The 26366-nt window shown below is 38.1% G+C and overlaps 1 protein-coding gene and 1 non-coding gene across 8 annotated transcripts in view; both read right to left on the bottom strand.

Annotated features, from left to right (window-relative positions):
* LRCH3 (leucine rich repeats and calponin homology domain containing 3) overlaps positions 1-26366 on the bottom strand; it is a 120592-nt gene that overhangs the window by 8606 nt on the left and 85620 nt on the right. For 2 of the 7 annotated variants that reach the window (XM_044252122.1, XM_044252125.1), the window contains exons 11-20: positions 24228-24279; positions 23677-23826; positions 20670-20720; positions 19125-19178; positions 14362-14433; positions 12407-12455; positions 11786-11893; positions 9943-10061; positions 9162-9299; positions 710-787 (exon numbers count right to left, since the gene is read on the bottom strand). In XM_044252122.1, the coding sequence (XP_044108057.1) occupies positions 710-787; positions 9162-9299; positions 9943-10061; positions 11786-11893; positions 12407-12455; positions 14362-14433; positions 19125-19178; positions 20670-20720; positions 23677-23826; positions 24228-24279 (871 nt within the window). The remainder of the gene's footprint in view (positions 1-709; positions 788-9161; positions 9300-9942; positions 10062-11785; positions 11894-12406; positions 12456-14361; positions 14434-19124; positions 19179-20669; positions 20721-23676; positions 23827-24227; positions 24280-26366) is intronic. The other 5 variants (XM_044252127.1, XM_044252124.1, XM_044252123.1 and 2 more) reach the window with 4 other exon arrangements.
* Positions 125-263, bottom strand: LOC122910927. The gene has a single exon (XR_006385301.1). It is a non-coding gene; the product is annotated as a U4 spliceosomal RNA (small nuclear RNA).

Below are 26366 nucleotides of genomic sequence, written 5' to 3'. Positions count from 1 at the left end.
GTATCAGAGCTTAGTGAAAACAGCTAGTGAAATCTGAGTGTGGTTTCTAATGTGGTTAACAGCACTGTCCCAGCGTTTGTCAGTTTGGATGACATACTGTGTTTATGTAGATGATGTTAACAGGACCGGAACAGCAGCACAGAGAGTGACTATTCTAGATCTGTCCTATTTTTACACTTTTCTAAGTCTAAAATTATTTTAATTAGCAATAATCGCGCCTTGGATAAACCTCATTGGCTACGATACTGCCACTGCGCAAAGCTTAAGTCTAAAATTATTTTAAAATAAACATTTTAAAAATGTATTATATTAAAGTAAATGTCAAAAAACTTGAAACCAAAGGAAGTATTCTCAATCTGAGATGCACTCATTCTGAAGCCCGGGGTCTTATGTATGAAGATGTATACAAGCAAGCAGGAATGTTTCAGAAAATGTCAAAATATCTATTTTTGATTACTTAGCTTTAAGTATTACAATATATTTAAATTTATATGTATATTACTTTTTTTGCTTGGTCCTTGGAAATAATTAAGGAAAACCGCTCACCAGTATACTGACTGACTCTATTGTAACACAACATTGTGTTAGTAATTACCAACTTCATTTAAAGTGAGTCCTGTACGATTTTAGATACTCTCATTTCCGAAAAATTTTAGAAAAATAATAACTAAGTCTCTTTAGGCAACATAAAAAATGATAAATTTATTACCTGAGGTACACCAATTTTTCTGCAAGCTTCTAGGAAATTCTCCACATTCCGCCTGCATTTCGCCATGGTTAACTTAGGCTACAAAGGAAGGAAAATGTGGTGTTACTCTAAAGTTTAAAAATACTCTTGCCAGTTGCTTTGTAAATTCAACATTCTAGAATACAGGGTCAGCAAACTTTTTCTTAAAGGATCAGATAATAAATGTTAGTCTTCAAGGAGACAGGAGATCTGCTAAGAGCTTGAAAGCAACCACAGGCAATATATAAGCAATGGGTATTCCAGTAAAACTTCATTTACAAAAATGAGGGCTAGCCTTGGGCCATAGTTTGCCACTGCCTACTTTAGACATTTTACTTTGATTTTTTGTAAGGCAAGAAAAATTTTAGAGACAGCTATTTAATCTTATCCATTTTAAAATAATATTGACTGAAGAAAATTTGTAGCAAAGCTACAGCAAAGAAATTACCCACAACCCTATCATTCAAATATAATCACAGCCAAACTTTATTTCCTTGCAGTCTTCATGAAAGAAGATTATTTTAAAAAAAATCAACATCTTTTGCTCATAAATATACTATGGGTGCAGCACGTCTCTACTCAGTGATAATCCTGGAGTGTTTTTAAACATATGAGTTTTAAAAGACTGGATTAAAGAACCTGTTTTCCAAAGGATGCAGATTTCCCAAAGTTAATTTCCCTAACTTCTACTTAGTAAGCTTGTTTCTGGAAAGGTCTCTTACTAACAACAAAGTGTTATCACATGACCTAAAGTTGTGAAAAAAAGTTTTTAACCTAGTGGGTTATGTATAGATTATGATATAAGGTAGAAATATGAATTCCATTTCCCAGAATGATTAACAAATTCAAATGTTCAAATTCATTGGCTGTTCTCCAACATGTTTAAGCATTAGGCACAGAAGCCAAATGTCTGCACGAACTCTGCCTTAGCGTTTTTTTTTTTTTTTTAAAGATTTTATTTATTTATTTGAGAAAGAGAGACAGTGAGAGAGAGAATGAGCGAGGAGAAGGTCAGAGAGCGAAGCAGACTCCCCATGGAGCTGGGAGCCCGATGTGGGACTCGATCCCGGGACTCCAGGATCACGCCCTGAGCCGAAGGCAGTCGTCCAACCAACTGAGCCACCCAGGCGTCCCTGCCTTAGCGTTTTTACACACGTAAGCAGATGGAAGCCTGTACCACCTCCAGAAAACAAAGGTTTCACTTGTGAATACCTGGGTTTTTCTTCGAAGATGGAATATGATACTCCATCACGAGCAGAGGGGATATTAAATAAGTATAAAATAGTGTCTGAAGAACTATAATCTCAGCCTGAGAAAGGGAGCAGGGGCTATCTAGGACTGGCTTTATTATAACAAATAAGAATGTGGGATGAAAGGAAAATAATTTTAAATTTTTTAAAGGAGTACTTGGGTGGCTCAGTTGGTTAAGTGTCCAACTGACTCTTCATTTTGGCTCAGGTCATGATCTCAGGTCATGAGATTAAGCATTGAGCTCTGCGTTCAGAAAGCAGTCTGCTTGAGATTCTCTCTCCCACTCCCTCTGCCCCTCCCCGCTGCCCTGCTTTCGTGCACCCTCTCTAAATAAATCTTTAAAAAAATCTTTAAAAAAAAGTTTAGGGGCACCTGGGTGGTTCAGTGGGTTAAAGCCTCTGCCTTCAGCTCAGGTCATGATCCCAGGGTCCTGGATTCGAGCCCCGCATCAGGCTCTCTGCTCGGCAGGGAGCCTACTTCCCCCTCTCTCTCTGCCTCTCTGCCTACTTGTGATCTCTGTCTGTCAAACAAAATCTTAAAAAAAAAAAAAACAAAACCAGTGTAACTGAAAATAAATTTAAAATTATTTTTAAGATTTTATTTTATTTTTTAGAAGATTTTATTTATTTACTTGACAGAGAGAAAGACAGCAGCAGCAGAGGGAGAAGGAGAAGCAGACGCCACTGCTCAGCAGGGAGTCTGATGTGGAACTCGATCTCAGGACCCTGGAATCATGACCTGGGCCAAGAGACAGACGCTTAACCAATTGAGCCAGCTGGGTGCCCTAAAAATTTTATTTTTAAAATAATCTCTACACCCAAATGTGGGGCTTGAGCTCACAACACTGAAATCAAGAGCTGCATGTTCCACTGCCAGCCAGCCAGGCACCCCAATAATAATTTTTGAATTTCAAATCGAAGCACTTTCCAAAAGGTCCTGAAAGTGGATAGGAATTAAATTTCTAGGACAGTACCCATTCTTGCCTCTGCCAAGTTGTTTCATTATTGAGGTAAAAAAGGTTTTTTGTTTGTTTTGTTTTGTTTTATAAAAGAGAGTGAAATATTAATGGCAGAAACATTAATGGTAGAATCATGATCTTAACAGGAGGAGGAAAAACACCATGGGGGTTCACACTGGTTAATTCACACTGGAGTTGGGCTCCTTCTCTTCCACTTTTTACATGTGAAAGAGCAGGTGTTCATTGGATAAGTGATGTGGTCTTCTCAACTCCTGGCTAAAGAGGGAGACATAAGGTAAACTGAGACAACAAAAGAAAAATCACTGTGGTGAAAGCTATTAGGACAAGGGCTTAACTTTAAGGGAAGCTGGGCAAGTAAACACAAGACAAATGCTTTTTACAAATGCTTTTAACTGGCTAGACATTCCCTCTCCCTATACCAGTTTCCCTTTCTGCCTTTAAAAATGGAATAGAAACATGTAACTAGCTTCTCTTATTATAAAAAGACCTTAGCTAAGCAAACCAGGATGTTGGTCTGGGTTTGCAGAGAAGGCCAAGGGTGTGTCAACAGGGAACCATGGACTTTAGCAGAAGAAAGGAACTGGGCATTTCATTCTACAAAATAAGAACCCCCTTTAAAAAGATATTTAGGGGCACCTGGGTGGCTCAGCGGGTTAAATCCTCTGCTTTCGGCTCGGGTCATGATCCCAGGGTCCTGGGACCGAGCCCCACAACGGGCTCTCTGCTCTGCAGGGAGTTTGCTTCCTTCTTTCTCTCTGCCTGCCTCTCTGCCTACTTGTGATCTCTGTCTGTCCAAAAAAAAAAAAAATGTATATATATATATACATATATATGTATATATATATATACACATACACACATTTATATGTAAATATATATATATTTAAAAAGGGGTGCCTGGGTGGCTCAGTGGGTTAAAACCCTGCCTTCGGCTTAGGTTATGATCTCAGGGTCCTGGGATCGGGCCCTGCATCGGGCTCTCTGTTCACTGGGGAGCCTGCTTCCCCCTCAGTCTCTCTGCCTGCTGCTCAGCCTACCTGTGATCTCTCTCTCTCTGTCAAATAAATAAATAAAAATCTTAAAAAAAAAAAAACCCTAAATTTCTGAAACTCTACCATTCAGATATCAACATCCATGGGAAGGGAGAGTGAAACAGGTCCGACTATCTAGATGGAAGAACAAGGTTCCTATGTAAACAAAAGGCTAAAGGGATGAAGAGTTCATGTTGCTAAGTTAAAACTGGTCCAGGAATCACCACCAATTCAGAAAAAAAAAAAAAAGAAGACTCAGAATAGTGATCATGGAAACTAACCAAACATTACCTCCCTGAAGGCTACTAGCACCCGAAGACATAAAAGATGTCTCTGTTTGCTGGGGTGGGGACGTGGGGGAGGCAGCAAAAGAGAAAATGTCCTTTGAGATTTCCCCTGTTTGAACCAAACAGCAGCACGGTTCTGACTGATGAAGGTGAAGAGGAAGGAGGAACAATCAGCTCTCTCCCCAGTCATTTCTTCCTTTAGCATTTATCCAAATTCCAGGGATACAGGACAGTATTTCATAAATGGGATTAAACTCCTTATAGTCTGGTGAAAGCTGTGAATCTAATCTTGAGAAAAATACAAATGTATGCAAATTACGGAGTTCATGGAGCCTGAAGAGCCCTAGGAATGCCAGATCCCAGGCTACAAATGTGTCCAACAGAATGGCTAGTCCAAAGGACCCATGCTGTAGACTCCCCATCACCATGGAATGCAGGACTCATGATTTTGCTTTAAGTCAAGTCTCAGAGAACCTGCTACCCCCAAAAGGTTTTCCACAAGTTTGGGTGATATGTCAGTTGTGTATAGCCTGTTCTAATTCTCTAATGTACAGCCTGATCTGAATAAGAAATCTATTTTCCACTTCTCTGAAATTTGAAATGATTCAAGAGTTTTTCAGGTCATTTACCTTGGAGATGTGGTTCATTCAGTGAGTTGTTGATGATTTTTTGATAGGATTCACTAGTACATTTCTAAGAATGTGAACCATACTACATAACACCTATGCCTATTAAACCAAACAGCAGTTCAGCAAACATCATTGACCCTCTCCCAAAATAGCAAAGAATGATGAATTATAACCTATTATGCCTTTCTGAGTTTCTTTTGAAATGCTTGGACATGAGACCTCCCCTTATAATGAGGTACCATTTTTTTTTTTTAATTAGGGAAAAGAAATCCTGGTTCTTACAATATATCAACAAAGTGTTTTTTTTTTTTTTTTGAGTTATATACTCAGCGTTGTAATTAGCCACTTTTCAAAGAATTACAATAAATCCCCATGCTTTAACGAGCCATAAAGAAACTTCTACGGTTTTCCATTTGTATATGGCTTTAATTTTATAGTCCCCTCACAAAATAACTTCTACTAAGAAAGTAAGTTACAAAGCTCTCTGTATGGCCAGAAGAACAAAATAAGCAATATAGTATATAGTCTAAGACAAAGGAAGGCAATCCACAGCAAGGAAAAACAGATGCAAATATTTATACTGAAATAGAGTATTAGAAGAGAAACCTCATTAACACAATATTAACTTATTTATAAAATAATTATCACAATTTCAAAGTAGGGTTTTTGGTCTGAGGTATTTTTTGTTTGCTTGTTTAATTAAAATGCTGGATAATTTTCAACCGGTTGACTCAGAGTCCATTTGTTTTTAACTCCCAAATATTGTAATTTGGGAAGTGTTAGTATTTATATTTCTCTTAGCTGTGTATGTCATTTATTAATCAAAAAGATCCCCTCTTGAACAGTTTTATTTAATAGGCCTCCTTGAATTTTTCTTTTTTTAAAGTAATCTCTACACCCAGTGTGGGAATTGAACTCATAACCCCGAGATCAAGAGTTGTGTGCTCTACTGACTGAGCCAGCCAGGGACTCTTTAATAGGCCTACTTGCTTTTAAATGTCAAAGATATTTCATGAAAGACTTCTTTTGTTTTTGGTTTCTAAAAGAGAACTTAATGTTCTTGGGAGACTGCACCACTTGTATCTCATCTCTGTACCTTCTGTCCTGGCTGAATGCCTGGCACTGGATAGGTACTCATAAATAGGAGTTAAGTTTTGTTGTTGACTTCAGTAGTAAGTTTTAAATTCTCTCATCTCATGTTATACCCATATTTCTGACTAACAAGAATATCCACGTGTTTTATTTCATTAGGCAGTTAAGTATTTGTAAAACAGTTTTACTCTTCCTCTGTGTACTTTACACTCTTACACGGAAGGCAGTTTTCTGGTAATCAACGCAAAGAACCTCAGTCACCCTTACTCTCAAATTCTACTTTCTGTATTAGCTCTTTGCTACATCCTAGGCATCCCCTCTGGAAATGAAAAATAACAGGTTTGCCCTTTTTCGATTATTAAAACAAATTCTCACCCCTAACTCAGTTGACAGAAATGGGGAAGAACGCCAAGTAGGTATAAACCCTTTCCTTACTAGTGTTGTGAAATAGCCCGTCAATGCCTATTCTAGAATCACCTTTAGGACCAAAACCAGGTCCTTCCAATCTCTGGGAGCACAGCTGACTTTGGTAGGACTACTGTTCCTCTTTGCCTCTCCTACACAAAGCTGAAGGCCTGTTTTCAGAGGTCACTGAATAAAAAAAATGTGGCTACCAGTTTTCCTTAGAAGCAAATGCAACTCTCTATTTGTAGATGTGCCAGAGGGGACAGGGCCACATCATCACCCCCGGGACCTTGGTAACAAAGCAGCTTTTATAATTAGAAGAATATAAGGTCCTTGGGAGGGATAAATGATTTTGTATCTGGGGGGGCAGCAAGCTGAGTGTCCGAAAGAGGCCATCTACAGGCCTATATAGAAGAGTCAAGAATCTGTAACAGGAAGTGCCTGCTAAATAATAACAAATGACCGGAAATGAGATGAGGTCAAACCTTCTGAAAGGTCAGACAATGTTTTAAGCATGTTACAAATGAATAGCATCCTTGGGAACCTTGATTATATTCTGGTGGGTGGGTGTGGGTGTGGGTGTAGGTGTGTGTGTGTGCGCACGCACGCGCACATGCTGCGAAGGGGGAGAGGAGGGAGCACAGCTGTGGAGGATATTCTTAGAGGGGCGCCTGGGTGGCTCAGTGGGTTAAGCCTCTGCTTTCCGCTCAGGTCGTGGTCTCAGGGTCCTCTGCTCAGCAGGGATCCTGCTTCCTCCTCTCTCTCTGCCTGCCTCTCTGCCTACTTGCGATCTCTCTCTCTGTCAAAGAAAGATATTCTTAGAACTGGGGAAATGTGAATATAGCTTATGGATGCTGTTGGTGTTTTATGCAATAACACTTCATCTTACCTTATACCCCGACTCCCACTGGCTGCTAGTGGCTCCCTATATTCCCTCCTCTTTCAGCCTGTTCCCATAGGAAGCTTCTCTTCCACCTTAAGGCAGAAGAACTTGGCCTCCATGTCAGACAGTCATTGGCTATAGGCTACAGAAAAGAGCAAGATGGCCTAGGACAATTCTCTGAAATATTTTGGGGGTAAAGTTTTATATTATCTGCAACTTTTATTTTAAGATTTTATTTATTTATTTGTCAGAGAGCAATAGAGCACAAGCAGGGGCAGTGGCAGGTAGAGGGAGATGCAGGCTCCCCGACTGAGCAAGGAGCTGGATGCAGGGCCCTGGCATCCATGACCTGAGCCGAAGGCAGACACTTAACCAACTAACCCAGCCAGGTGTCCCTATCTGCAACTTTCAAATAGTATGATTGAAACACACCACACACATACACACACAACGCAAGACTGCAAAACAAAATGAGTGTCAGATCTAGATAGATGCTTTAAGAGTGTTTCTCATATTAGTTTCAATTTTTCTGAAGGTTTGAAATCTTTATGAAAATTTGAAGGGGGAAAAAAAGGAGAGTGTGTCAACCCTAAACTTGCTCCTGTTGTGGATTACCAGCCTGACTTCCAGATCTGACCGGTGGTCTAAAAAAAAACCTCCCAGTCATCCTGAATGCGTATTTTCCCTCCTTTTCCACCCAAGGTTGGTCACTAGATCATGCCAATTCAACTCCCAAAATAGATTCATCATTCTAAACTATAATTATAATTACATTTTCCCCCTCAAATTCTTTCATTGTTTCTTCATTGTCTCCACTAAGATAAACTTCTAACCCCCCGACATGGGACATAACACCCTTATCACATGGCCCTTGGCTTACCTCTTTAGCTACATCTCCTACCATTTGTAAACACACTGTGTGTATCACCTACTCTAAACAACTTAGGAATTCCTTGAATATGTCATGACTGTCCCTATCCTTTGAATCTAGGCATATTATGCCAAGGATGCCTTTATCCTGTTACGCTGGCAAATTCCTTTTTTAAAAAAAAAATCTGAGTCATTTTATTTGTTTTTTGTTTTTTATTTTTAATTTTTTGCGTGTGTCCCAAGATTCATTGTTTATGCACCACACCCAGTGCTCCATGCAATACGTGCCCTCCTTAATACCACCACCAGGCTCACCTAACCCCCAGCCCCCTCCCCTTTAAAACCCTCAGTTTGTTTCTCAGAGTCCACACTCTCTCATGGATTTGTCTGTTCTTTAAAAAGTAATCTCCATCTTGATGAAGTCCCAATAGTTTATTTTTGCTTTTGCTTCCCTTGCCTCTGGAAACATGTCTAGTAAGAAGACGCAGTGACTGAGGTCAAAGACGCTGCTGCCTGTGTTCTCCTCTAAGTTCTGAGTGGATTCCTGTCTCAAATTTACATCTTTCATCCATTTTGAGTGTATTCTGAATGTATGGTATAAGAAAGAGGTCCAGTTTTCTCAATACCATTATGCCCAACATGGGCAGCTCAGTACTGACTGAGCCAGTGAGGCGCCCCTATGCTGGCAAATTCCTACTCACACTTTTAAGAACAAATTCAAATTTTACCCCCTCTGGGCAGGTTTGCCTGAACTCTCCAGGCAGAGTTAAGTGGTCCGTTTTTGTATTCCTACAGCAACCTCTTACATGGCTCTCTTATAACAACTGCTACTAAATGTTGTTACCATGCTGATCTTTTCTCTCATAGAAGTGAGACTTGGGAAGACAGGGACAGGACTATTCCCATTTGTATCCTGGGCATTCTGCACAATGCTTGCCATTGTATATAATAAGTATCTGATGAATAGCCATTTATTTATTTATTTATTTAAAGCATGATGTACTTACCACGGCTGGTGAGGGGACGTGGATGCTGGGGACAGATCGAGGCCGCACATGATTGGCCAAGTGGCAAAGAACAACACCATCGGTTAGAGCTGCTCCAAGGTCACAAGGCAGTGATACTTTCAGCCGGTACTCGATATGCTAAAAAAACAGCAGGAGAATGTGTAACATGTTAACTGAAGAGTGGCTGACACAGAGGACATAATGGAGTTACAGTGAAATATATTTAATTAGGAATCAAGATAAAAAGCAAATTAACTTAAGTACCACAATCCCTATTTTATCCTTCTACGTCAAGTCAGTAACTTAAGAAGGGATCTAATACATATATACAGCAGCCAGGCCACAGTATGGGCAAAATACAGGAGAAATTCATTTATAATTTTCTGTAATTACAATTAAAAATACAACAGAACTAGATTTTCTTTCAATTCCAAAATAAACACCTCAGTGATGTGGTATGTATACGTGCTTGTGTTGTCCATAAAAACAAATTATTATTACTCTTAAAAAATGTCCTTACATGAGGCAGAAAAAACTTTTAAGTGGGTAGGGCCAGGAATTGAGCTTTATAGAATAACTCATCTCATTTTCCTAGTAAAAGCTGAAAAGAATATCCTTCATAGCGAAATCTCTTTTACGTTTATCACACAATGGCCAGCACAGTACACAATAGGCACTTATTGATTCTATTAAAAATTGTAAGCCAACAAACAGGTGATTGCAGGGTTATGGGCTCTAGCAATAACACTGCACAAGTGTAACTGAAAGTTAAGGTACACACTTTTCGAAGTTGATCTATTAATTCCAGCTCTTCTTCTCTCTGTCTTGAATTCAGTCTCATTATGGGATCTGCAGAATCAGTGGTAGGAGCAGAAGATGAAAGAAGGGGTGAAGCATGACCTAAAAAAATATGAATATGTAAGACAGAACGACCAATCCTAGTGATGGAAAGACACTTAGATCCACGCGGTCATAGGTTCCACACAAGCACAGTGATTCCCACTTCTGGACTCTTAAAAAAGTTTTTATAATGAAAGGTTTCAAATATACATAATAACAGGGAGAAAACTGTGTTAAAAATTACCAAATGTATATTACCCATTTAGTTCAACTATTTTTGCCTGATTAAAATGTTTTTATTGAAAAATAACATACAGACAACTATGCAAATCATTAGCAAACAGCTCAATAAATTATTATCACAAAGTGGACACAATCAGGTCAATAAATGCAACATTACCAACACCCAGAAGTCCCTCTTATGCTCCCTGCCCATCAGTACCTAAAGGTTACTTCTAATGACACAGGCTTTAACTATGACTTGTAATACCAGGATTAGTTTTGAGCTTTCTATAAATGAAGCTATAGTGTATATATGTATGGTTTCTGTGCTTGGCTTCATCTGAATGACAATGTTTATAAAATTTATCCATGTTGCTGTATACATTAATCTGTTCACTTTTATGGCTTACATGGTATCCTATTATATGGATATGCCACAATTATTCATCCACTCTATTATTAATGGATATTCTGTTTGGGGCTATTATGAATAACATTGCTATAAATATTTTTGTACCTATCTTCTGGTAAGCATGTTTACATTTTTCAGAAAGCAAAACTACTGGTCACAAGATATACAAATATCAACATTATTAGATAACGTAAATAGTTTTCCATACTAATTTACAATCCCACATGCAGTGCAACTCTGGTTTGATTATAAATCTCACTGTTAGGGCACCTATCAGTTACACCAAAAGTAGTTATTTTTCTTTTTTTAAAAAAATATTTTATTTATTTATTTGAGAGAGAATGAGTGAGAGAGAGTATGAGAGAGGAGAAGGTCAGAGGGAGAAGCAGACTCCCCAAGGAGCTGGGAGCCCGATGTGGGACTCGATCCTGGAAGTCCGGGGTCATAACCTGAGCCGAAGGGAGTCGCTCAACCAACTGAGCCACCCAGGTACCCAAAAGTAGTTATTTTAGATTTGAAATGTTTGTTCCTACTTCCAGGTAACCTTTTTGGAGGCCAGGCGGATCTATGTCATATTAACTAAAAAACATCAGACTGAGTAGATTTAAAAGAAGAATTACTTGGGCACCTTAGTGGTTCATTCAGTTAAGCATCTGCCTTTGGCTCAGGTCATGATCTCAGGGTCCTGGGATCGAGCCCCATGTCAGGCTCACCTCTGAACAGGGAGTCTGCTTGTCTCTCTCTCCCTCTCTCTCAGTGCCCCCTCCCCTGTCCCTGCTCGTGATCTCTCTCTCAAAAAACAAATGAATAAAGTCTTTTTAAAAAAGTACTGATTCATTTCTTTAAGAGCAGATAAAACAGCTTTTATCACCAGAAAAATCTGAAAAGGAGCTCATTACAGAAAAGAGGAACATTCCCTAAAGCCCTGAATGAGTATTTAATTTTTTTCAAACCTATAATCTCCTTTGGGTGTTACCAAGAAACTAGTTAAATTCAAACAAGATTCTCCTGCTTTAATATTAGTGAGATCACAGACAAATGCAGAGTTTAAAGCTTTTGCCAAAGTGACATCTCACAGTAAAAGTTGAAAAGTTATATATAATAGTTAATGTTATTATATAAAGCCCCCCCCCCAGTCACTGTGACCTACCTTTATTTGCTTCTGCCCTGACAGCTGCTCGGAAAAGGAAGCTTTCAGGGCGCTGGGCCTGGTTTCTCTGAATAGCAGCAGGAAAAGAATATGCAGGGGAATGATGAACTACATCAGCATGGAAAAGCAAAATAAGATTAAAGGAGATGGAAAAAAAAATAAATATAACAACAGACACACATGTCACAGAAGTTCAATAAATGGTACAAAGATCGAATCAAACCCAGTAATGAAATAAGATGGTAATTTTGTTTATTAATACAAAATCCGGTACAGAAAAGTAACCTTGAAATCAGGAAGGCTGCTTATATATATATATTTAACTGTCATGTTATTTTTGCTGTTATCAATCGAGGCAGAATGAATGTTACGATATTGAACAGATTCTCTTGTTGCGAGTGATAGCCCTGCTAGCTCATGCTCATACATTCATATCATATGGCTGAGTAGTTAAAAAACCAGTTGAATTAAAAAATGGAAAATGTGCAGGAAGTTCCCAATTTGGGGTCTGGTTTCTCCTCTCAGAAAAGGAAGCCACAGCTAGCTAAGAGGTAATTTATCAAGAAAGTCTTGGTAAAGAATTATTCTTCGTGTGGCTAACTGTACCTTTGTGTCTATTACCTGTTTCTGTTGTAGGTGAACTTGTTATGGCATTAGATCTGTCATCATTCTGTGGAGAAACAGAGATATGCCAATAATTATTCAAGAAAGGGTACTTTCCACATTTATGATTACCTGGAATAAAAGAAAAACATGCAACTTTCCTTCAAAATCAGGTCTAGAAATGAGAATCTGGTGTAAAGATTTTTAAAATCTAAGTGACTTGCATTCTAGGATATGGACATAATTAGTTCAAATCACTTCAAGCCCATGAACTATATTTGAGAACTCTTGGAGAACTGGACCAAAAAAAGAGAAATTGGCAGGAACTCGACTTTTACTTGCCTGGTTAAGCAATAAAGAAATAAACCCATGCCTACATATTTACCTGCTGTAAAGTAACTGGGATACAAAAGAAATAGTCTTTTCAAACTAACCATTTACACTGCAGCAGGTCTTGACAGACAGAAAGGTAGACTTAACATACAACAGCTGGCACATTCAGATTGGGCCTCTTTCAACTATGATTCTGGGTGAGAATAAGCACGAGGTAATGAATGGAGTGTAATGAATTAGCTTCTCTCCTATACATCTCCTATACTAGTTATACACCTTCCTTGAGAATTTTGAGAAGAATCCCTTAATTTTCCGTGTTGTTATTCAAAAAGGAACCTAGCTGAGAAAGTCTAGCACAGGGTCAACATCGAAGAAAAATTCTAAAGTTTCTTCCAAAGCCCTCCAGGTAGGTGGAGCATTTTCAATAATAACTAGAGAGAAGGCTTCTCAGGTTTACAGATGTTATAAAGTCAGGGCCAGCATTTAGAAAGACATGACACAAGAATGTGAAAGTATTCTGCTAAATCAGAGAAGTAAAAATGTTCAAAAAGCAAAATTAAGTATTTAGAAAAACAAGGTACAAGATATGGGAGTTAATGATCATCTGGGAATGTAACGGAAACATGAGAATTACAGTGGATACTGAACAAAATGAGAAGAGCCCACCTAATGCTAAGACGTGAAAAACCTTGTTTCATGCTCAGCACCACGTGGGCTCGAGTGAAGGATATGTTTCTGGTTGGGGACTGTGGAGCCAAAATGGAAGGCAGAGAACTTGAGAAAGCTCAAAAGAATTAAGAGACTGAGAAAGGCACATAAAATAACTAGAATTTCTGTAGTGAGAAGACAAAGGCAGCATTGTAAGTTTTCAAATATAACGATTCTTACATAAAAAATGCTAAGGGACTAGAAAATCTCCACAATGGAAAGAAAAAAAGAAATAAGTATATACCACAGGGAGGCAGACGTACTAAATCAGACAAGGTGAGAACTTTCTAACAGTGAAGATTATCAATAATTTCTTATGTATCATATGATAACAAATGTGGAATTACCATTCCTAGGGGTCTTCAAGAAATAAAACACCACAAGCTCTTTATATAGGCTTGCAGGCCCTATTCCAGCTCTGCTAATAAGCTCGAAAACAACCACAGATCACACATGAACAAATGGAAGTGGCTGTGCCAATAAAACTCTTTGCATAAATAGGTGGCCTAAGTGCCATACCTTGTTGATTTCTACTACGTGAGGTTTTGAGTGGTGACACTTTTGGGGACTGGGACTGAAATTATTTTGCATTATCACATCAGACAGCCAAGTTGAGTTGACATTATTTATCAGCCAAAGTAAAATAACTAATGACAAAAAAATAACCTCTGATAGGAAAATCAGAGTGACATTTCAAACAGAATCTCAATATAAAGAATAACTGCAGGCCTCTGTGAGTTATCTAGTACAGTAAATCTTTCAAAAATTTCAAGTGGAATTAATGTTAAATTCACAAACAGTTTCATAAGCTTACAGATATTTCATGCATTCCTGTATTTTATATTGCCATTGGACCAATCTGTTGGAAAACTTAAGACCTCCCATGCACAACCCCTCCCTAAAGCTCCTGGTGCATTACAGGAACAAGATACCTTGATAGGCATGAAGGCAGAAGAATGAGGCAGGGCAGCAGCACAGCCTGCTTGATTCAACCCTGACAGCGACTAAATTTTAAAAGAGAAAGAGAAGAAAAAGAAGGCAGCATTTATGTTAGCAAAACATCAGCCAGGCAGGGCAAACCTGGTCAATGAAATTAGAAAAGGAAAGGTCACGGACAAACTTACAAATGGTTTACTAAGATTTTGATAAGGCAGAAAGAATATTTTGGGGGGAAAACCCATAACTTATAAAATGGTTTTCCCTCTTGTATAATTTAAACTATTTCAGTACTTTATAACATATGAATCAAGAAATGAAAGGGCTTTCGGCTGTCAGCTTGCAGGAGGCCAAGGTGCACTCTTTTCGGTCATCTTGAATCTGGGTTCATCCAATACCAGCTGCCTCCACCATGCCGCCTAAGCGCAACCTCAAGGACTTCATACCTGAGGGACATCGCTGGGGAAGTCAGTGCCCCATCTGCCCTGGCCCCCAAAGGCAGCCCTCTGGGTCTGTCTCCCAAAAAAGGTTGGTGATGAAAATACCAAGGTGACCAGTGACTGGAAGGATCTGAGGATTATAGCGCAACCGACCAACTGGCCATTCAGCACGGACAGGCTGAGTGTGAAGTGGCACCTTTTGCCTCTGTCCTGATTATTAAATCCCTCAAGGAACCATCAAGAGACAGAAACAAGCAGAATAATAAAAAGCACAGTGGGTATCACTTTCAATGAGGATGTCAATACTGCCTAACTGATGTGGCACTGATCTTTAGCCACAGAACTCTCTGGAGCCATTAAGGAAATCCTGGGGACTGCTTAGTCTCTGGGATACAATGTTGATGGCCGCCGCCCTCAGGACATCATAGATGACATTAACAATGGTGCAGCAAGGGCGCCTGGGTGGCTCAGTGGGTTAAGCCGCTGCCTTCGGCTCAGGTCATGATCTCAGGGTCCTGGGATCGAGTCCCACATCGCGCTCTCTGCTCAGCAGGGAGCCTGCTTCCTCCTCTCTCTCTCTCTCTGCCTGCCTCTCTGCCTACTTGTGATCTCTGTCTGTCAAATAAATAAATAAAATCTTTAAAAAAAAACAAAAAAACAAAAAACAAAAAAAAAACAATGGTGCAGCAAAATGCCCAACTAGTTAAGAACCACAAAGGAAAATATTTTCATAAATGATTATGTGACAACCAAACCCGCCCCGAAAAAAAAAAAACACCCCAAATCAGGCACGAGTTATTAAAAGTGGTTTTATGCAGAACTAAAACTGAGAACATCAAAATTTTTGAGCAGTCACCTTAGAAACTGAACTATTAAGTCCTGTGTTCTTCCTATGATGGGGAAACGAATTCAGTCAAAGAGCTCATTTTAACTGAGCAGAACTGGCATGAGTAAGAACAATATTTTTTCAATGTTAATCCAAATTACATATATTATAATTCAATGTAACAGCTCTGATGTGAGAAAATAGGATACGAGGATTCTGTGTCACACCTTAAGGTGAATTTCATTTCTGCCTCTGTGTCCAAATGACCTATAAGAGGGTGAGTGGAATTTTCTTTCTCTTTGAATCCTTTATTTCTTCACCAACCTACACACAACCAGCAATATTCGCTATATCTATTAGGTAAATTAGAGGCATAATTAGAGACAATGTTGTTAGAATCTACTGCACAGAATTTTGATTACAGATAAAACTGCTCAAAACGTGACAGTTTTTTAATCTGGCAAAGAACAGAAATCAAGGAAGACAGCATTATAAAGAATGGGCATTGGTAAGACCATACCTATTAAAACAACAAAATGCCAAAGGCTTAAATATATTAAAGCTTTTATAAGTTAAATAACTTTGAAATATGTAAACTAGGATCACAAATATGTGAATCATGGAGTAAATCAACTTAAACACATGTGGATGTTTAGGAAAAGGTATGTAGATTATCAATAAAATAGAATTATTTTTAAAGACAGTTGATAGCAAGGTTTCTTTCATGGAAGGTGGGCAAAAAAAGAAAGAAACAAAGAAATAAACAAACAAAGAAAAGTAACACTGCAGCCTAATCTATCTTAAGGCAGAAAAAAAATGAAGGAAATGTACCAAAGAACAGGATTGTGAAAACAGTTAACACTGTGTATGCTTCACCTCTTCAATTTTCTGGGCCTCTTTATAATCAAATGTACTGGGATTACTGTCAATCTCAAACATGAAAAGGCTAAAAGCCACTACATTGTCAGAGGACAAAAGGAGTGGAGGAAGAGGAAGAGGAAGTGAAATGAGCCTAGGATAGTCTCTAGTTTCTGAGATGAGACATAGATGCAGATGGGATAGAGATGAAAGCAACAGATGCCTGAAGGGCAGCCCTAAGAGAAGGTTTATGTCATGGATATTAAACACCACTGATAGTTCTTTCAAATCCTATACTTCAAGGTCTTTAAATCAAATTTAACATTTACACCTTGCTGTATCAGCAGACCTTTTCATCATGAAACAATTTAATGAGTGATTATTACATAGCATTTATGTGTTCACTGAGGAAATATTTATTGAGCACTTAACACATCCCAGGGACAATGATAGGGACTGAGTATATACAGGTAATTGCAACAGAGAACATCCCTGTGCCCAGGAAACCTACAGCCTGTAGTCTAAGAGGGAAGAGATATAAAACAATAAATGCCGACCTAAAAGTACAAGGATGAGAAAAATGACCGTGGCGGTTTGGGGGTTGTAGGTTGCAGAAAAACCATTTTAAAAGTGTGACATTTAAGCTGATACCTGACAAACGAGTAGGAATTACCCAATGGATATATGCAGGGAGGGAGATGTAGTCCATGCTGAGGGAAACTGCATCTGCCAAAGGTTGTGAGGTAGAAATGGGCTGGCCTTATCTGAAAAGCTGAAAAAATGCTGGTATAGCATAAGCCTAGAGAGATGAGACCGAGTGTGCAGGAACTTGTAGGCCATGTTAAGAAGTTAGGACTTGGGGTGCCTGGGTGGCTCAGTCGGTTAAGTGTCCAGCTCTTGATTTCGGCTCACATCATGATCTCAGGGTCACAAGATTGAGCCCTGCGTCGAGGCCAAAGTTGGGTTCCATGCTAGTAGAGTCAGCTTAAGATTCTCTCTCTCCTTCAACCTCTGTCCCTCCCCAGCTCCCTCTCTAAAAAAAAGGAAAAGTTAGGACTTAATTCTATCATATAAAGTCATCGAAGAGTAGTCTTGAGAAAATCAGAGGTATGCTTTGAAACACTTTTTTGCATAGCGTTGGCCATTATTTGGCATACAAAAGTACATGAGATGTGGTGCTTTCTTTTCAAGGCCATCTCATTTAGGTCAAACAAGAATACTGATGAGAAAAATACAAGTGTGTGTGGTCTATACATGGCTAAAATTCACTTTAAATTTCACACTGAGGGAATTCAGTTGCTTTTCCAAGTTCCACTTTTTCCTTCACAAAGAAGCGTGGGCACTCAGACTTCTTTCACTTCCTATAGGTGTTATTAAATCTCACCTCAGTCTCCTAAGTTGTTTTCAATTACAGTACGAGAGGCAATACACCGTGGTGTTTAATGCAGGTTCTCAAGTCAGCCAGATCAAGATTTGAACCCAGTCTTGCACTTACTTACTTAAGAGATGTGACCTTGAACAAATTGCATTCTGGACAAAACATTCTGTGCCTCATTAACAGTTTGTAAAATGTGACACATTTAACCTTCCCTGTTAAGACTGCTGTGAGGAGTAAAAGATAAATTCCGGTAGTGTCTCTCAATATTTTTCTGCATTAATTTAAGTTACTTGCTTCTCATGACAATTAATTTCCACTAAAACTCCAGAGGGTGGTGATTTTATTTCGCTCTAAGACTGCCCAGTTAAAATGTGCTTTATCCATCTCAAAGGAACTTATCATTGCAGAACACACAGAAGCAATGGCAATGGAAGTCTATGTAAGAAGATGCTCACACCCTAGTCTGTAGCCCACGCAGCGGTGCGCACAACGGCAGCACATACCAGCACGGAAGCGAATGCCTACACACACTGCACTTTTGAACTGCTAGTTTTTAACATACTGTAAAGAATATCATAAAACATGATGGGGAAAGCAGTTTTGTAAATGTTAGGGTTCTCTTGCAAGGCTGATAAAACTTTCTAAGATCTTCAATACAGCTCTTATGTTATACTCATTTTCAGTTGATGAAAGGCACTAAAAGTAAACCAGTGTTAAAAATGATCAGTAGGTAACATTCCAAGTTAATGTTTTCCCAGAATTTAAAAAGGGGCGTGGAGGGGTAATCCTGAGATGTAAGTTTGGGGTTTTCAGTAGCTTAAAATAGATAATAAAATAGCACGGCAAATACACAGTTGTGTAATTAGTCATGGAGTAAGTTAATCACTTGACACACAGGTGATTCACCAACCAAATTAATGATTAATAAAGTAAATGCACCTGGAATTAGAAATGACATTTATAAAACAAATTATGCCCCCTCCTCCTAACCCACATACAAAGCCAACATGGATCGCAACGTGAACATTTTACTTTTGGAAACACTAACAAAGGTATCTGAATCAGAGAGGCAGATTGCTGAAACACTGGGTAAATCATGAACAGTAATGTAGGAAACTGTTCTATTTGTAAAGCATTTAGTAATGATGCTCATCATGTTTTATGATATTTAGATGCTTTCTAAATGAGAAGTATAATGACTGTTCTCCAATTTCTAGACACAGCAATATATAACTCCATTTCGTGCAAGGCTCTTACCACTAACAAGGCACTATCATCAGTGTGCTGAGACCTTCTGGATGGGAAGGGACACTGGAGAGGTGGAGAGAAATGGAGCAATGTCAAAAACAAACTATGCACACATGTGACATATTTCACAAAATACACAAGCAAAGAGATCTACACTGAAGATACTAACATATGGGATCACATTCACAATCATTTTGAATTCATGTATCCTAACAGCTAATAAACTGATTCTGAATCATGATTCTCTTTTAAAGAGCTTCAACAATTTCAAATATGATCTTATTGCTTAAAAACTGACTAAAGCAAGGAGGGAACAGGGGTTATTTTCTATTCACAGAAGAGAAAGCTGAAATATAGTTGTAGCAGTAACAAAGAATTAGCAGTCACTTAATCAGTCAGTAACAAAAACAATAAACCCAATAGTCATGAGTTCTAGTCTATGCATCTCTTCATTATTTTTCTCAGACAAAGTAAGAGTACACCTGGAAAACTTAAAAACTGTACCTTATTTTCCGGAGAAGTTTAAATTTTTAAATAATGACTTTACTCCAGAATGACCATTAAGAAGGAAATTTGGGGGTAAAAAAAGAAGACGGTATTAACTTTGTCTGTGAAAGGTTTGTACCTTTATTATTACCTTGTGAAGAAAAGACTACTGAAAAAGCTGAGTTACTCTTTCAGGTATTATACCAATGGCTAAGTTCTGAGATAACCAGTAGTAGTGACTATATGTCCACTGAGATAAAGAAAAAAAAAAACACCTTTATAATGGATAATTAAAAACATTTCAAACAATGCATTTTACCATTCCAGTAACACCTGTGCTTTAAAAACCTCTGTGCTGAAACTTATAAAGCCCCCTGTTAGGTTTTTAAGTAGTTTACTTTATAGAAAGCAGATTCAAAAGTCATATTAAACAATGCCTTTATGCATTTTTAAGGAAACAATGATCGTAAACTGAAAAAAACAAGAAGGCAAAGAGAGAGAAAAATGGCTTTTAATAAAAAAGCCAACTACAATAAAATATTCAGTCAGTTTATTTTAACAGATCAAAACAGGTACATTTTTAAAAGGTTAAGCAATTAATTTTACATGTTTACTTATAATGAAAATGTACTACTTAATATTATAAAACTGTATGCCATATAATCAATAACATACACATTCGGGAAGTGAGCCCTGGAGCTGAAATCTACGTAGTATCTTTTACTTCAATACCAATAGCATTGATGCCTGTCACACACAGCTCTCAGGTCTCTCTCTCACTACACACTCTGCTTTGAAATGGATGAGGGAGATGATACTTCTGGTGGGCATATGGGAAGGGAATAAATAATCTCCAGATGCATTAGTCTAGATTAAAAAACCTCGATCTATAGACTTGGATAAACTCCCTGGCCCATGTCACCTCCTCCCGAATAAGTAGAATTTTGTGAGGGGTAAGGAAAATGGGAATATTTCGACCACTGAAACACATGATAATCACATACAGAACATTTCATTTCCATTGCAATAATAAAAAATTCCAAAGAAAAGGTGATTATATAGACTTACCTCACCATCTAAGGGGGGTTGTTGTTTTTGTGGACTTTGTGATGCTTTGTGCTACACACCCCCAAGCCCCCAAGAAAGGGAAGTTGGTTAGAATCTGGAACACTGGAAATGATAAATTCTATTTACCAAGATAATCACCCACATTAACTTCCATATCTCTCACATGTAGCACTTTCCTAGATTTGCTGGTTAGAAGATGCTGCCCTTTCCCTTAAACAGCTTATAATTTAAACAAGGAAGGCAATAAACTGACAGTATTTCACAGATCTATAAGCATCTATAAACAGAAATAGAAAAAGTGTGTTTTTCATATATACATGCACACACACGTTCACAACCAGAATGGTGATCTCTCACTCTATTCTCTCAGTGAAACCATTCTCTCTTTGTCTAGTGTTAACATCTCTAGCTCTCTCCTTCAGCCAGTCTTCAGGTTTGCATTTTCATCCACCTGTGGATATTCTGTTTGTAAACCCACTGTCATGTTATGTTCAACATGCTCAAAAACAAACCCAGTTTCCCATACTAACTGGCTCTTCCCCCAATTTGCTAATTTCTGTTACTATGTCAAATAAAAATACTATATACCATCTCTATAGTCACTGTTTAACAATGTATTCTTCTTTTTAAATTAACATATAATGTATTATTTGCCCCAGGGGTACAGGTCTGTGAATCATCAGGCTTATACACTTCACAGTATTCATTCTTATACACATTATCTTAAGTGATTCTTTTTACTCTCGGAGATAAATGAACACCATAATCATACTTACTCAAAGACAAAAGAACTGAGGACAAGAGAGGTTAAATGATATGTGCAAGATAAGTCACAAAGTTGGCAAGCAGCCTGAGAATGCACCTACATCTTTGACTCTGAATCCTATATTCTTTCCACAAAGCTAGCCTCCTATTCAAACTATTCTTTTAACTCAAAATCTTGCTTTGGAATCTTCTTTTTTTTTTCATTCATCTTCAATGATTTATTCAACATTCACTACATTTATGTATAAAACATACAGATGCTCCTCTTGTGGTGGTCAGGGGTGCGGCACTCACCACACTAGTAAAAGTTCTAGGTGCACCCATAATAATTCTGAGTTAATATTTAAAAATTAAATACTATACCTATGGGGAAATTAAAGGCACAGAACCATTCTTTCCCAAAGTCAAGCACATACTGAGTAGCTAAGCTGGATTCAAATTCAGATTATTTTTGAGGCTAAGCTCTTACCACTGTGTAACACTGCCTCTCTTGAGGAACCTCAGAAATCATGTGGTTCTACGCCTTCATTTTGCACCCTAATTATTGCCAATTACTCTCTATTTCATTTACCTCATCTTTCTTTCTAACATATTCTAACTCAAGTAGATTAGTTTTTTGGAAGTATCTTTTCTTTTTCTCCTGTTTTAGAACTTCTAATTGTTCTCTTCTATCTAATAGATCAAGATCAAACCCTAATTTAGCATTTAATCAAGACCATCTACAATGTGATTGTCTCTTACTAGCCATGTTGCTTTTAGAGAAGGCAAGCTAAGTGAATTATTAATTAGAATACACAGAACAGGGCGCCTGGGTGGCTCAATGGGTTAAGCTGCTGCCTTCGGCTCAGGTCATGGTCCTAGGGTCCTGGGATCGAGTCCCGCATCGGGCTCTCTGCTGAGCGGAGAGCCTGCTTTCCTCTCTCTCTCTCTCTCTGCCTGCCTCTCTGCCTACTTGTGATCTCTGTCTGTCAAATAAATAAATAAAAAATCTTAAAAAAAAAAAATCCTAGAATACACAGAACAGTGCTTAGGATACAGTATGTGTCAGCTGTCATTACTTACGGACAGTCAGTATAGCATTGTGATCACAGATTATCAAGGATTTGGAGCCACCCTTTTTCTTTTTTTTTTTTAAAGAAGGTTTTCATCTTCTGCCAACCTAATTTCCATTTTCTGTTCAACCTGTCTTGATCAAAACAGTGCTCTGCCACTAACTAGCTGAGTATTTAATCCAGGCAAATTGTCATCCTCTCAAAGATTATCCTGGGTTTGATACATTTGGAAAAAAATAAAAGAATTTTATCATGTGTATGGTACTTATACCATGTGTAAGTTATGGTACTTTCACTCATGTGTATGGTACTTACAAAGAGGGTCTTTGGCTAGAGTTATGAAACACAAGAGAGAAAGCTCTAGAGGCCAAGAGTATTCATTCATTCAATCATTCCTTTAACAAATATTTACTGATCTTTACTGTGGGTAAGACCTGCTAAGATCTAGGAATGTAGCAGTGAATAAATAAGACAAACATGGCCCCTGTCTTCATGGGGCTTACAGACAAATGGAGAGACAGATCTCAAACAGACAAACAGAAAATGATGAGAAAAATCCAAGGTGATTTCTGAACAAAAAGACTTTAAGTGATACAGGCAAGAGAAAAAAAAGAAAAAAGAAAAGAAAAGAAACAGGTTTAGATGCAACTATAGAGGCTGTAAATTTAAAAAAAAGAAAGAAGTATTAACAAGGGTTGTTGCCCAAATAGGTGCAGAGAGAAAAGAAGGGAAAGCCTCAAAGATGACTCTGAAGTATTAAGCCTGTTAACCTCCAAAAGTTTGGTACTCAGCAAAGGAAGTCAGAGACGGGCTTGGATAACAAGAGTTTACATGTGCATGGCACTTTACAGTTTATGTGGCACTTTCCTGTCTTATTGTTCTTTATTAATGTATTAGTGATTGAGGAAGTGGCAGCTGGACAGCAAAGTGAGATGTCTGAAGACAGACTGCTAATGAAGAGGAAGAGACTACTGTCCCAAGAACAAAATGATCACTTCTCAGCCTACCTACAGGAGGACAATTCATTCAGGACAAGTAGGAGACAATTACACTACTTACTCAAGATTCCTTATAGTGACATAAAAGGAAGCTGACACTTTAAGACAAACACTGATAGCCTCAGCAAAACAAATAAGCACTTACTTCTAAAACACTTTAGGAATTTCAATGAAATATGGCAAAAATCTCACCTTGACAAAGTCCAGGACAGCATCTCTCTGGATCTGCTTGGTCCTTATTTTCTCCTCCTCATACTGTAGGGCGGCAAGCTGGGCCTCTCTCCGAGTTCGTTCTACTAACTGTTCTCTTCTCCGATGAAGTTCCAAGTCTGTATGTGATAACTGGAACAAAAGTATTTTGCACATGCAAGTGGGGATAAAGGTCCACTTGTCAATATTCCTAAGCAATTCAGGAAACTACTGCTGACCCAAACAATTTCTACTTTGCAGTTGCCTAGAATTTCCTTAAATGTGTTTACTGCACATCTTTTCCCATCTTTGCACTGTGTTCTTGTATGTGCTATAAAGCCATCATGTCAGTAAAGATTTACCTTCTGTCTGGTGTCTAAAAAACACTGCTAGCAAGTATTAGCTGCACATGTTGTATTGACTGTATTTTGGAGGAGACAGGTACTGAAATTTACACATATCTGGCAATCAAGGGTAACTTAAGTGTTACAAAAATAGAAAATCATCTTAGTTTAAAAAAAAATCAAAACTGAAATAGAATTTTTTTTTTTTACCTGATTGTGACTTGGTGATAGTGACATGACAGAAGATGGCTCAACTGGCACCCTGACCCAAAAAAGGGGGGGAAAAAAAGACAGAAGAAACTCTTTGATAAGATAGGCAGATATATAAAAGCTAAGTAAAATTTTATTGTTAATGTAGCATACTATTAATCAATAGGCAAACTGTCTCGTCAGCAATGAAAGACTGAATGCATTTTGTAAACCTGAGCCCAAGTCATTACATGAAGCTACAGGAATATGAGATGCCTCCAACTCACATTTCATGTGACGGTATCATTGATCAGTCTACAGACAGCTAACAGCAGTCTATGTCAGCCAGTGCTGACCAGACAGATATTTGAGATCACTTTTCAAACAGTATCATTTCTATATAGCATACATAATTATCATCTCATTACCATGATTGAAACAAGACACATGTAAATGAGATCATTTTATATACAAAGTCATTTTACCCATAGGATTCTGGAAGATGACAGAATCTGGCAACTGTTCTTGTAAAGCACTCCTATTCCCATTTTCAACTGATGCAGCAATTTTAATAATAAAAGTAAATATTCTGATTTTTATTTTTAAGAGATAAAACCTGACTTGATGCTTTAAAAAAACCAGCAAAAGTTGCTTCTGTTTTATTAGTACTAAATCTTACAGTTTGGTATTTATCTTTTTCCTGAATTGGATTTAGTGTTTCAAGAGTCTGTTACTCATTTGTGTCTCACCTAACAATGTTGGGAACAGTGACTGTGACATTTAGGACCTGAAATTTTTTTTTTTTTTTTTTTTTTAAGGACCTGAAATTTTAAACTATGATTATTAGCGTGTCAGGTTGACTTAAATGCATTAAAACAGTGTGTTACTAGGGAAATAAAAACGAAACTCCGAAAGCTCTAGTAGTTTCTTATTACCAACTAATAAAAAAAACAAATTCTTCAACCTTGATTTCAGGACTCTTAGCCCATTTCAGAAACACACCCACCATGGAATCTTTTCTCTAATAAGATCTCTTCACTTATCATACACTAATTCCTTACTTCAAGCCTTTTCTATAGATTCCAACCTATAGTGAACTTCTTAGAAAAGGTGTTTTTTAGAACCTTCTTGTTCTTTAGAATTGGGACTTTTCCTCTTGATGTACATGTGTAATCAATACTTCTTCTGCATTTGTCATCTACGATTCGTGTCATTTTTTGGGCAAAGTTCTTCAGAGGCACATAGAAACTAACAATCTTTGAGCTCCTACCATGTACTATATATTTGATACACAGTGTTTCTCAATTATTCTTCATGCAATTTTAGGAATAGAACTATTATAATCCTCATTATACAGTTGAGAAGATGAAGCATGGAAGTTAAGTAACTTTCCCAAGGTGATACAGCCAGTAATCCTTATCTACCTGATTTGAATTCTTATCTGACTAAGTGGTAGTCTGATTTTTCTTCTTCTATGTATGCTGCCTACAAGAACTGGAGGTACCTCAGAAATCATGGAGTCCATGCCACTAACTTTACAAAAGAGAAAACTAAGGCCCTCAGAAGTTCAACGATAGCTACTAGGGCCAGAGCCTAGGTCAGAATTCAAGCCCCCTGACTTGGAGATTAGTGGCTTCTACTATTCCACACTTCCCCACTTTACAGTGGCAAAGTGTAGGAAGGAGAAAGCGAAAAGCATGGAGACCTAAAAGCATATGGGCACACATACAGAAAACAATTACCTGCAATGGCAAAAACTAAGCTGTGAAAAGTTAAAGATGGTGGCAAAGAGTGAAGCATGGCATATGGGAGAATAAAAGTGGCAGTGAGAATGGACAGCTTCCTCAAGCCAATCACCAGGTGCTAAGGTGGGCTCGTCAAACTTGGCTGCTCCAAGAAGCAACCTTAGAGCCAACACTGGCACCAACCTTGGTGCCACCATGCTACTTCCATATGGCCTTTTTATCTATGAATATGGTTCTCAATAGGAGTGTCACAACATTTCAGATAATTTTTTTGTTGCACAAGATTGTTCTGCACATTATAGGCAGTTTAGCCTTAATGCCTGCTAGTAACACCTATAATCATTTTGGCAACTTCCCAAATCAAATAAATACATTTCAAATATCCACTAAGAGTGGTGCTAGAACCTATTGAGAA

Source organism: Neovison vison, chromosome 6, assembly GCF_020171115.1.
Source record: "Neovison vison isolate M4711 chromosome 6, ASM_NN_V1, whole genome shotgun sequence".
Lineage (NCBI taxonomy): Eukaryota > Metazoa > Chordata > Mammalia > Carnivora > Mustelidae > Neogale > Neogale vison.
Note: the sequence above shows the minus strand (reverse complement) of the source record. Positions and strands in the feature narration are given on the sequence as shown.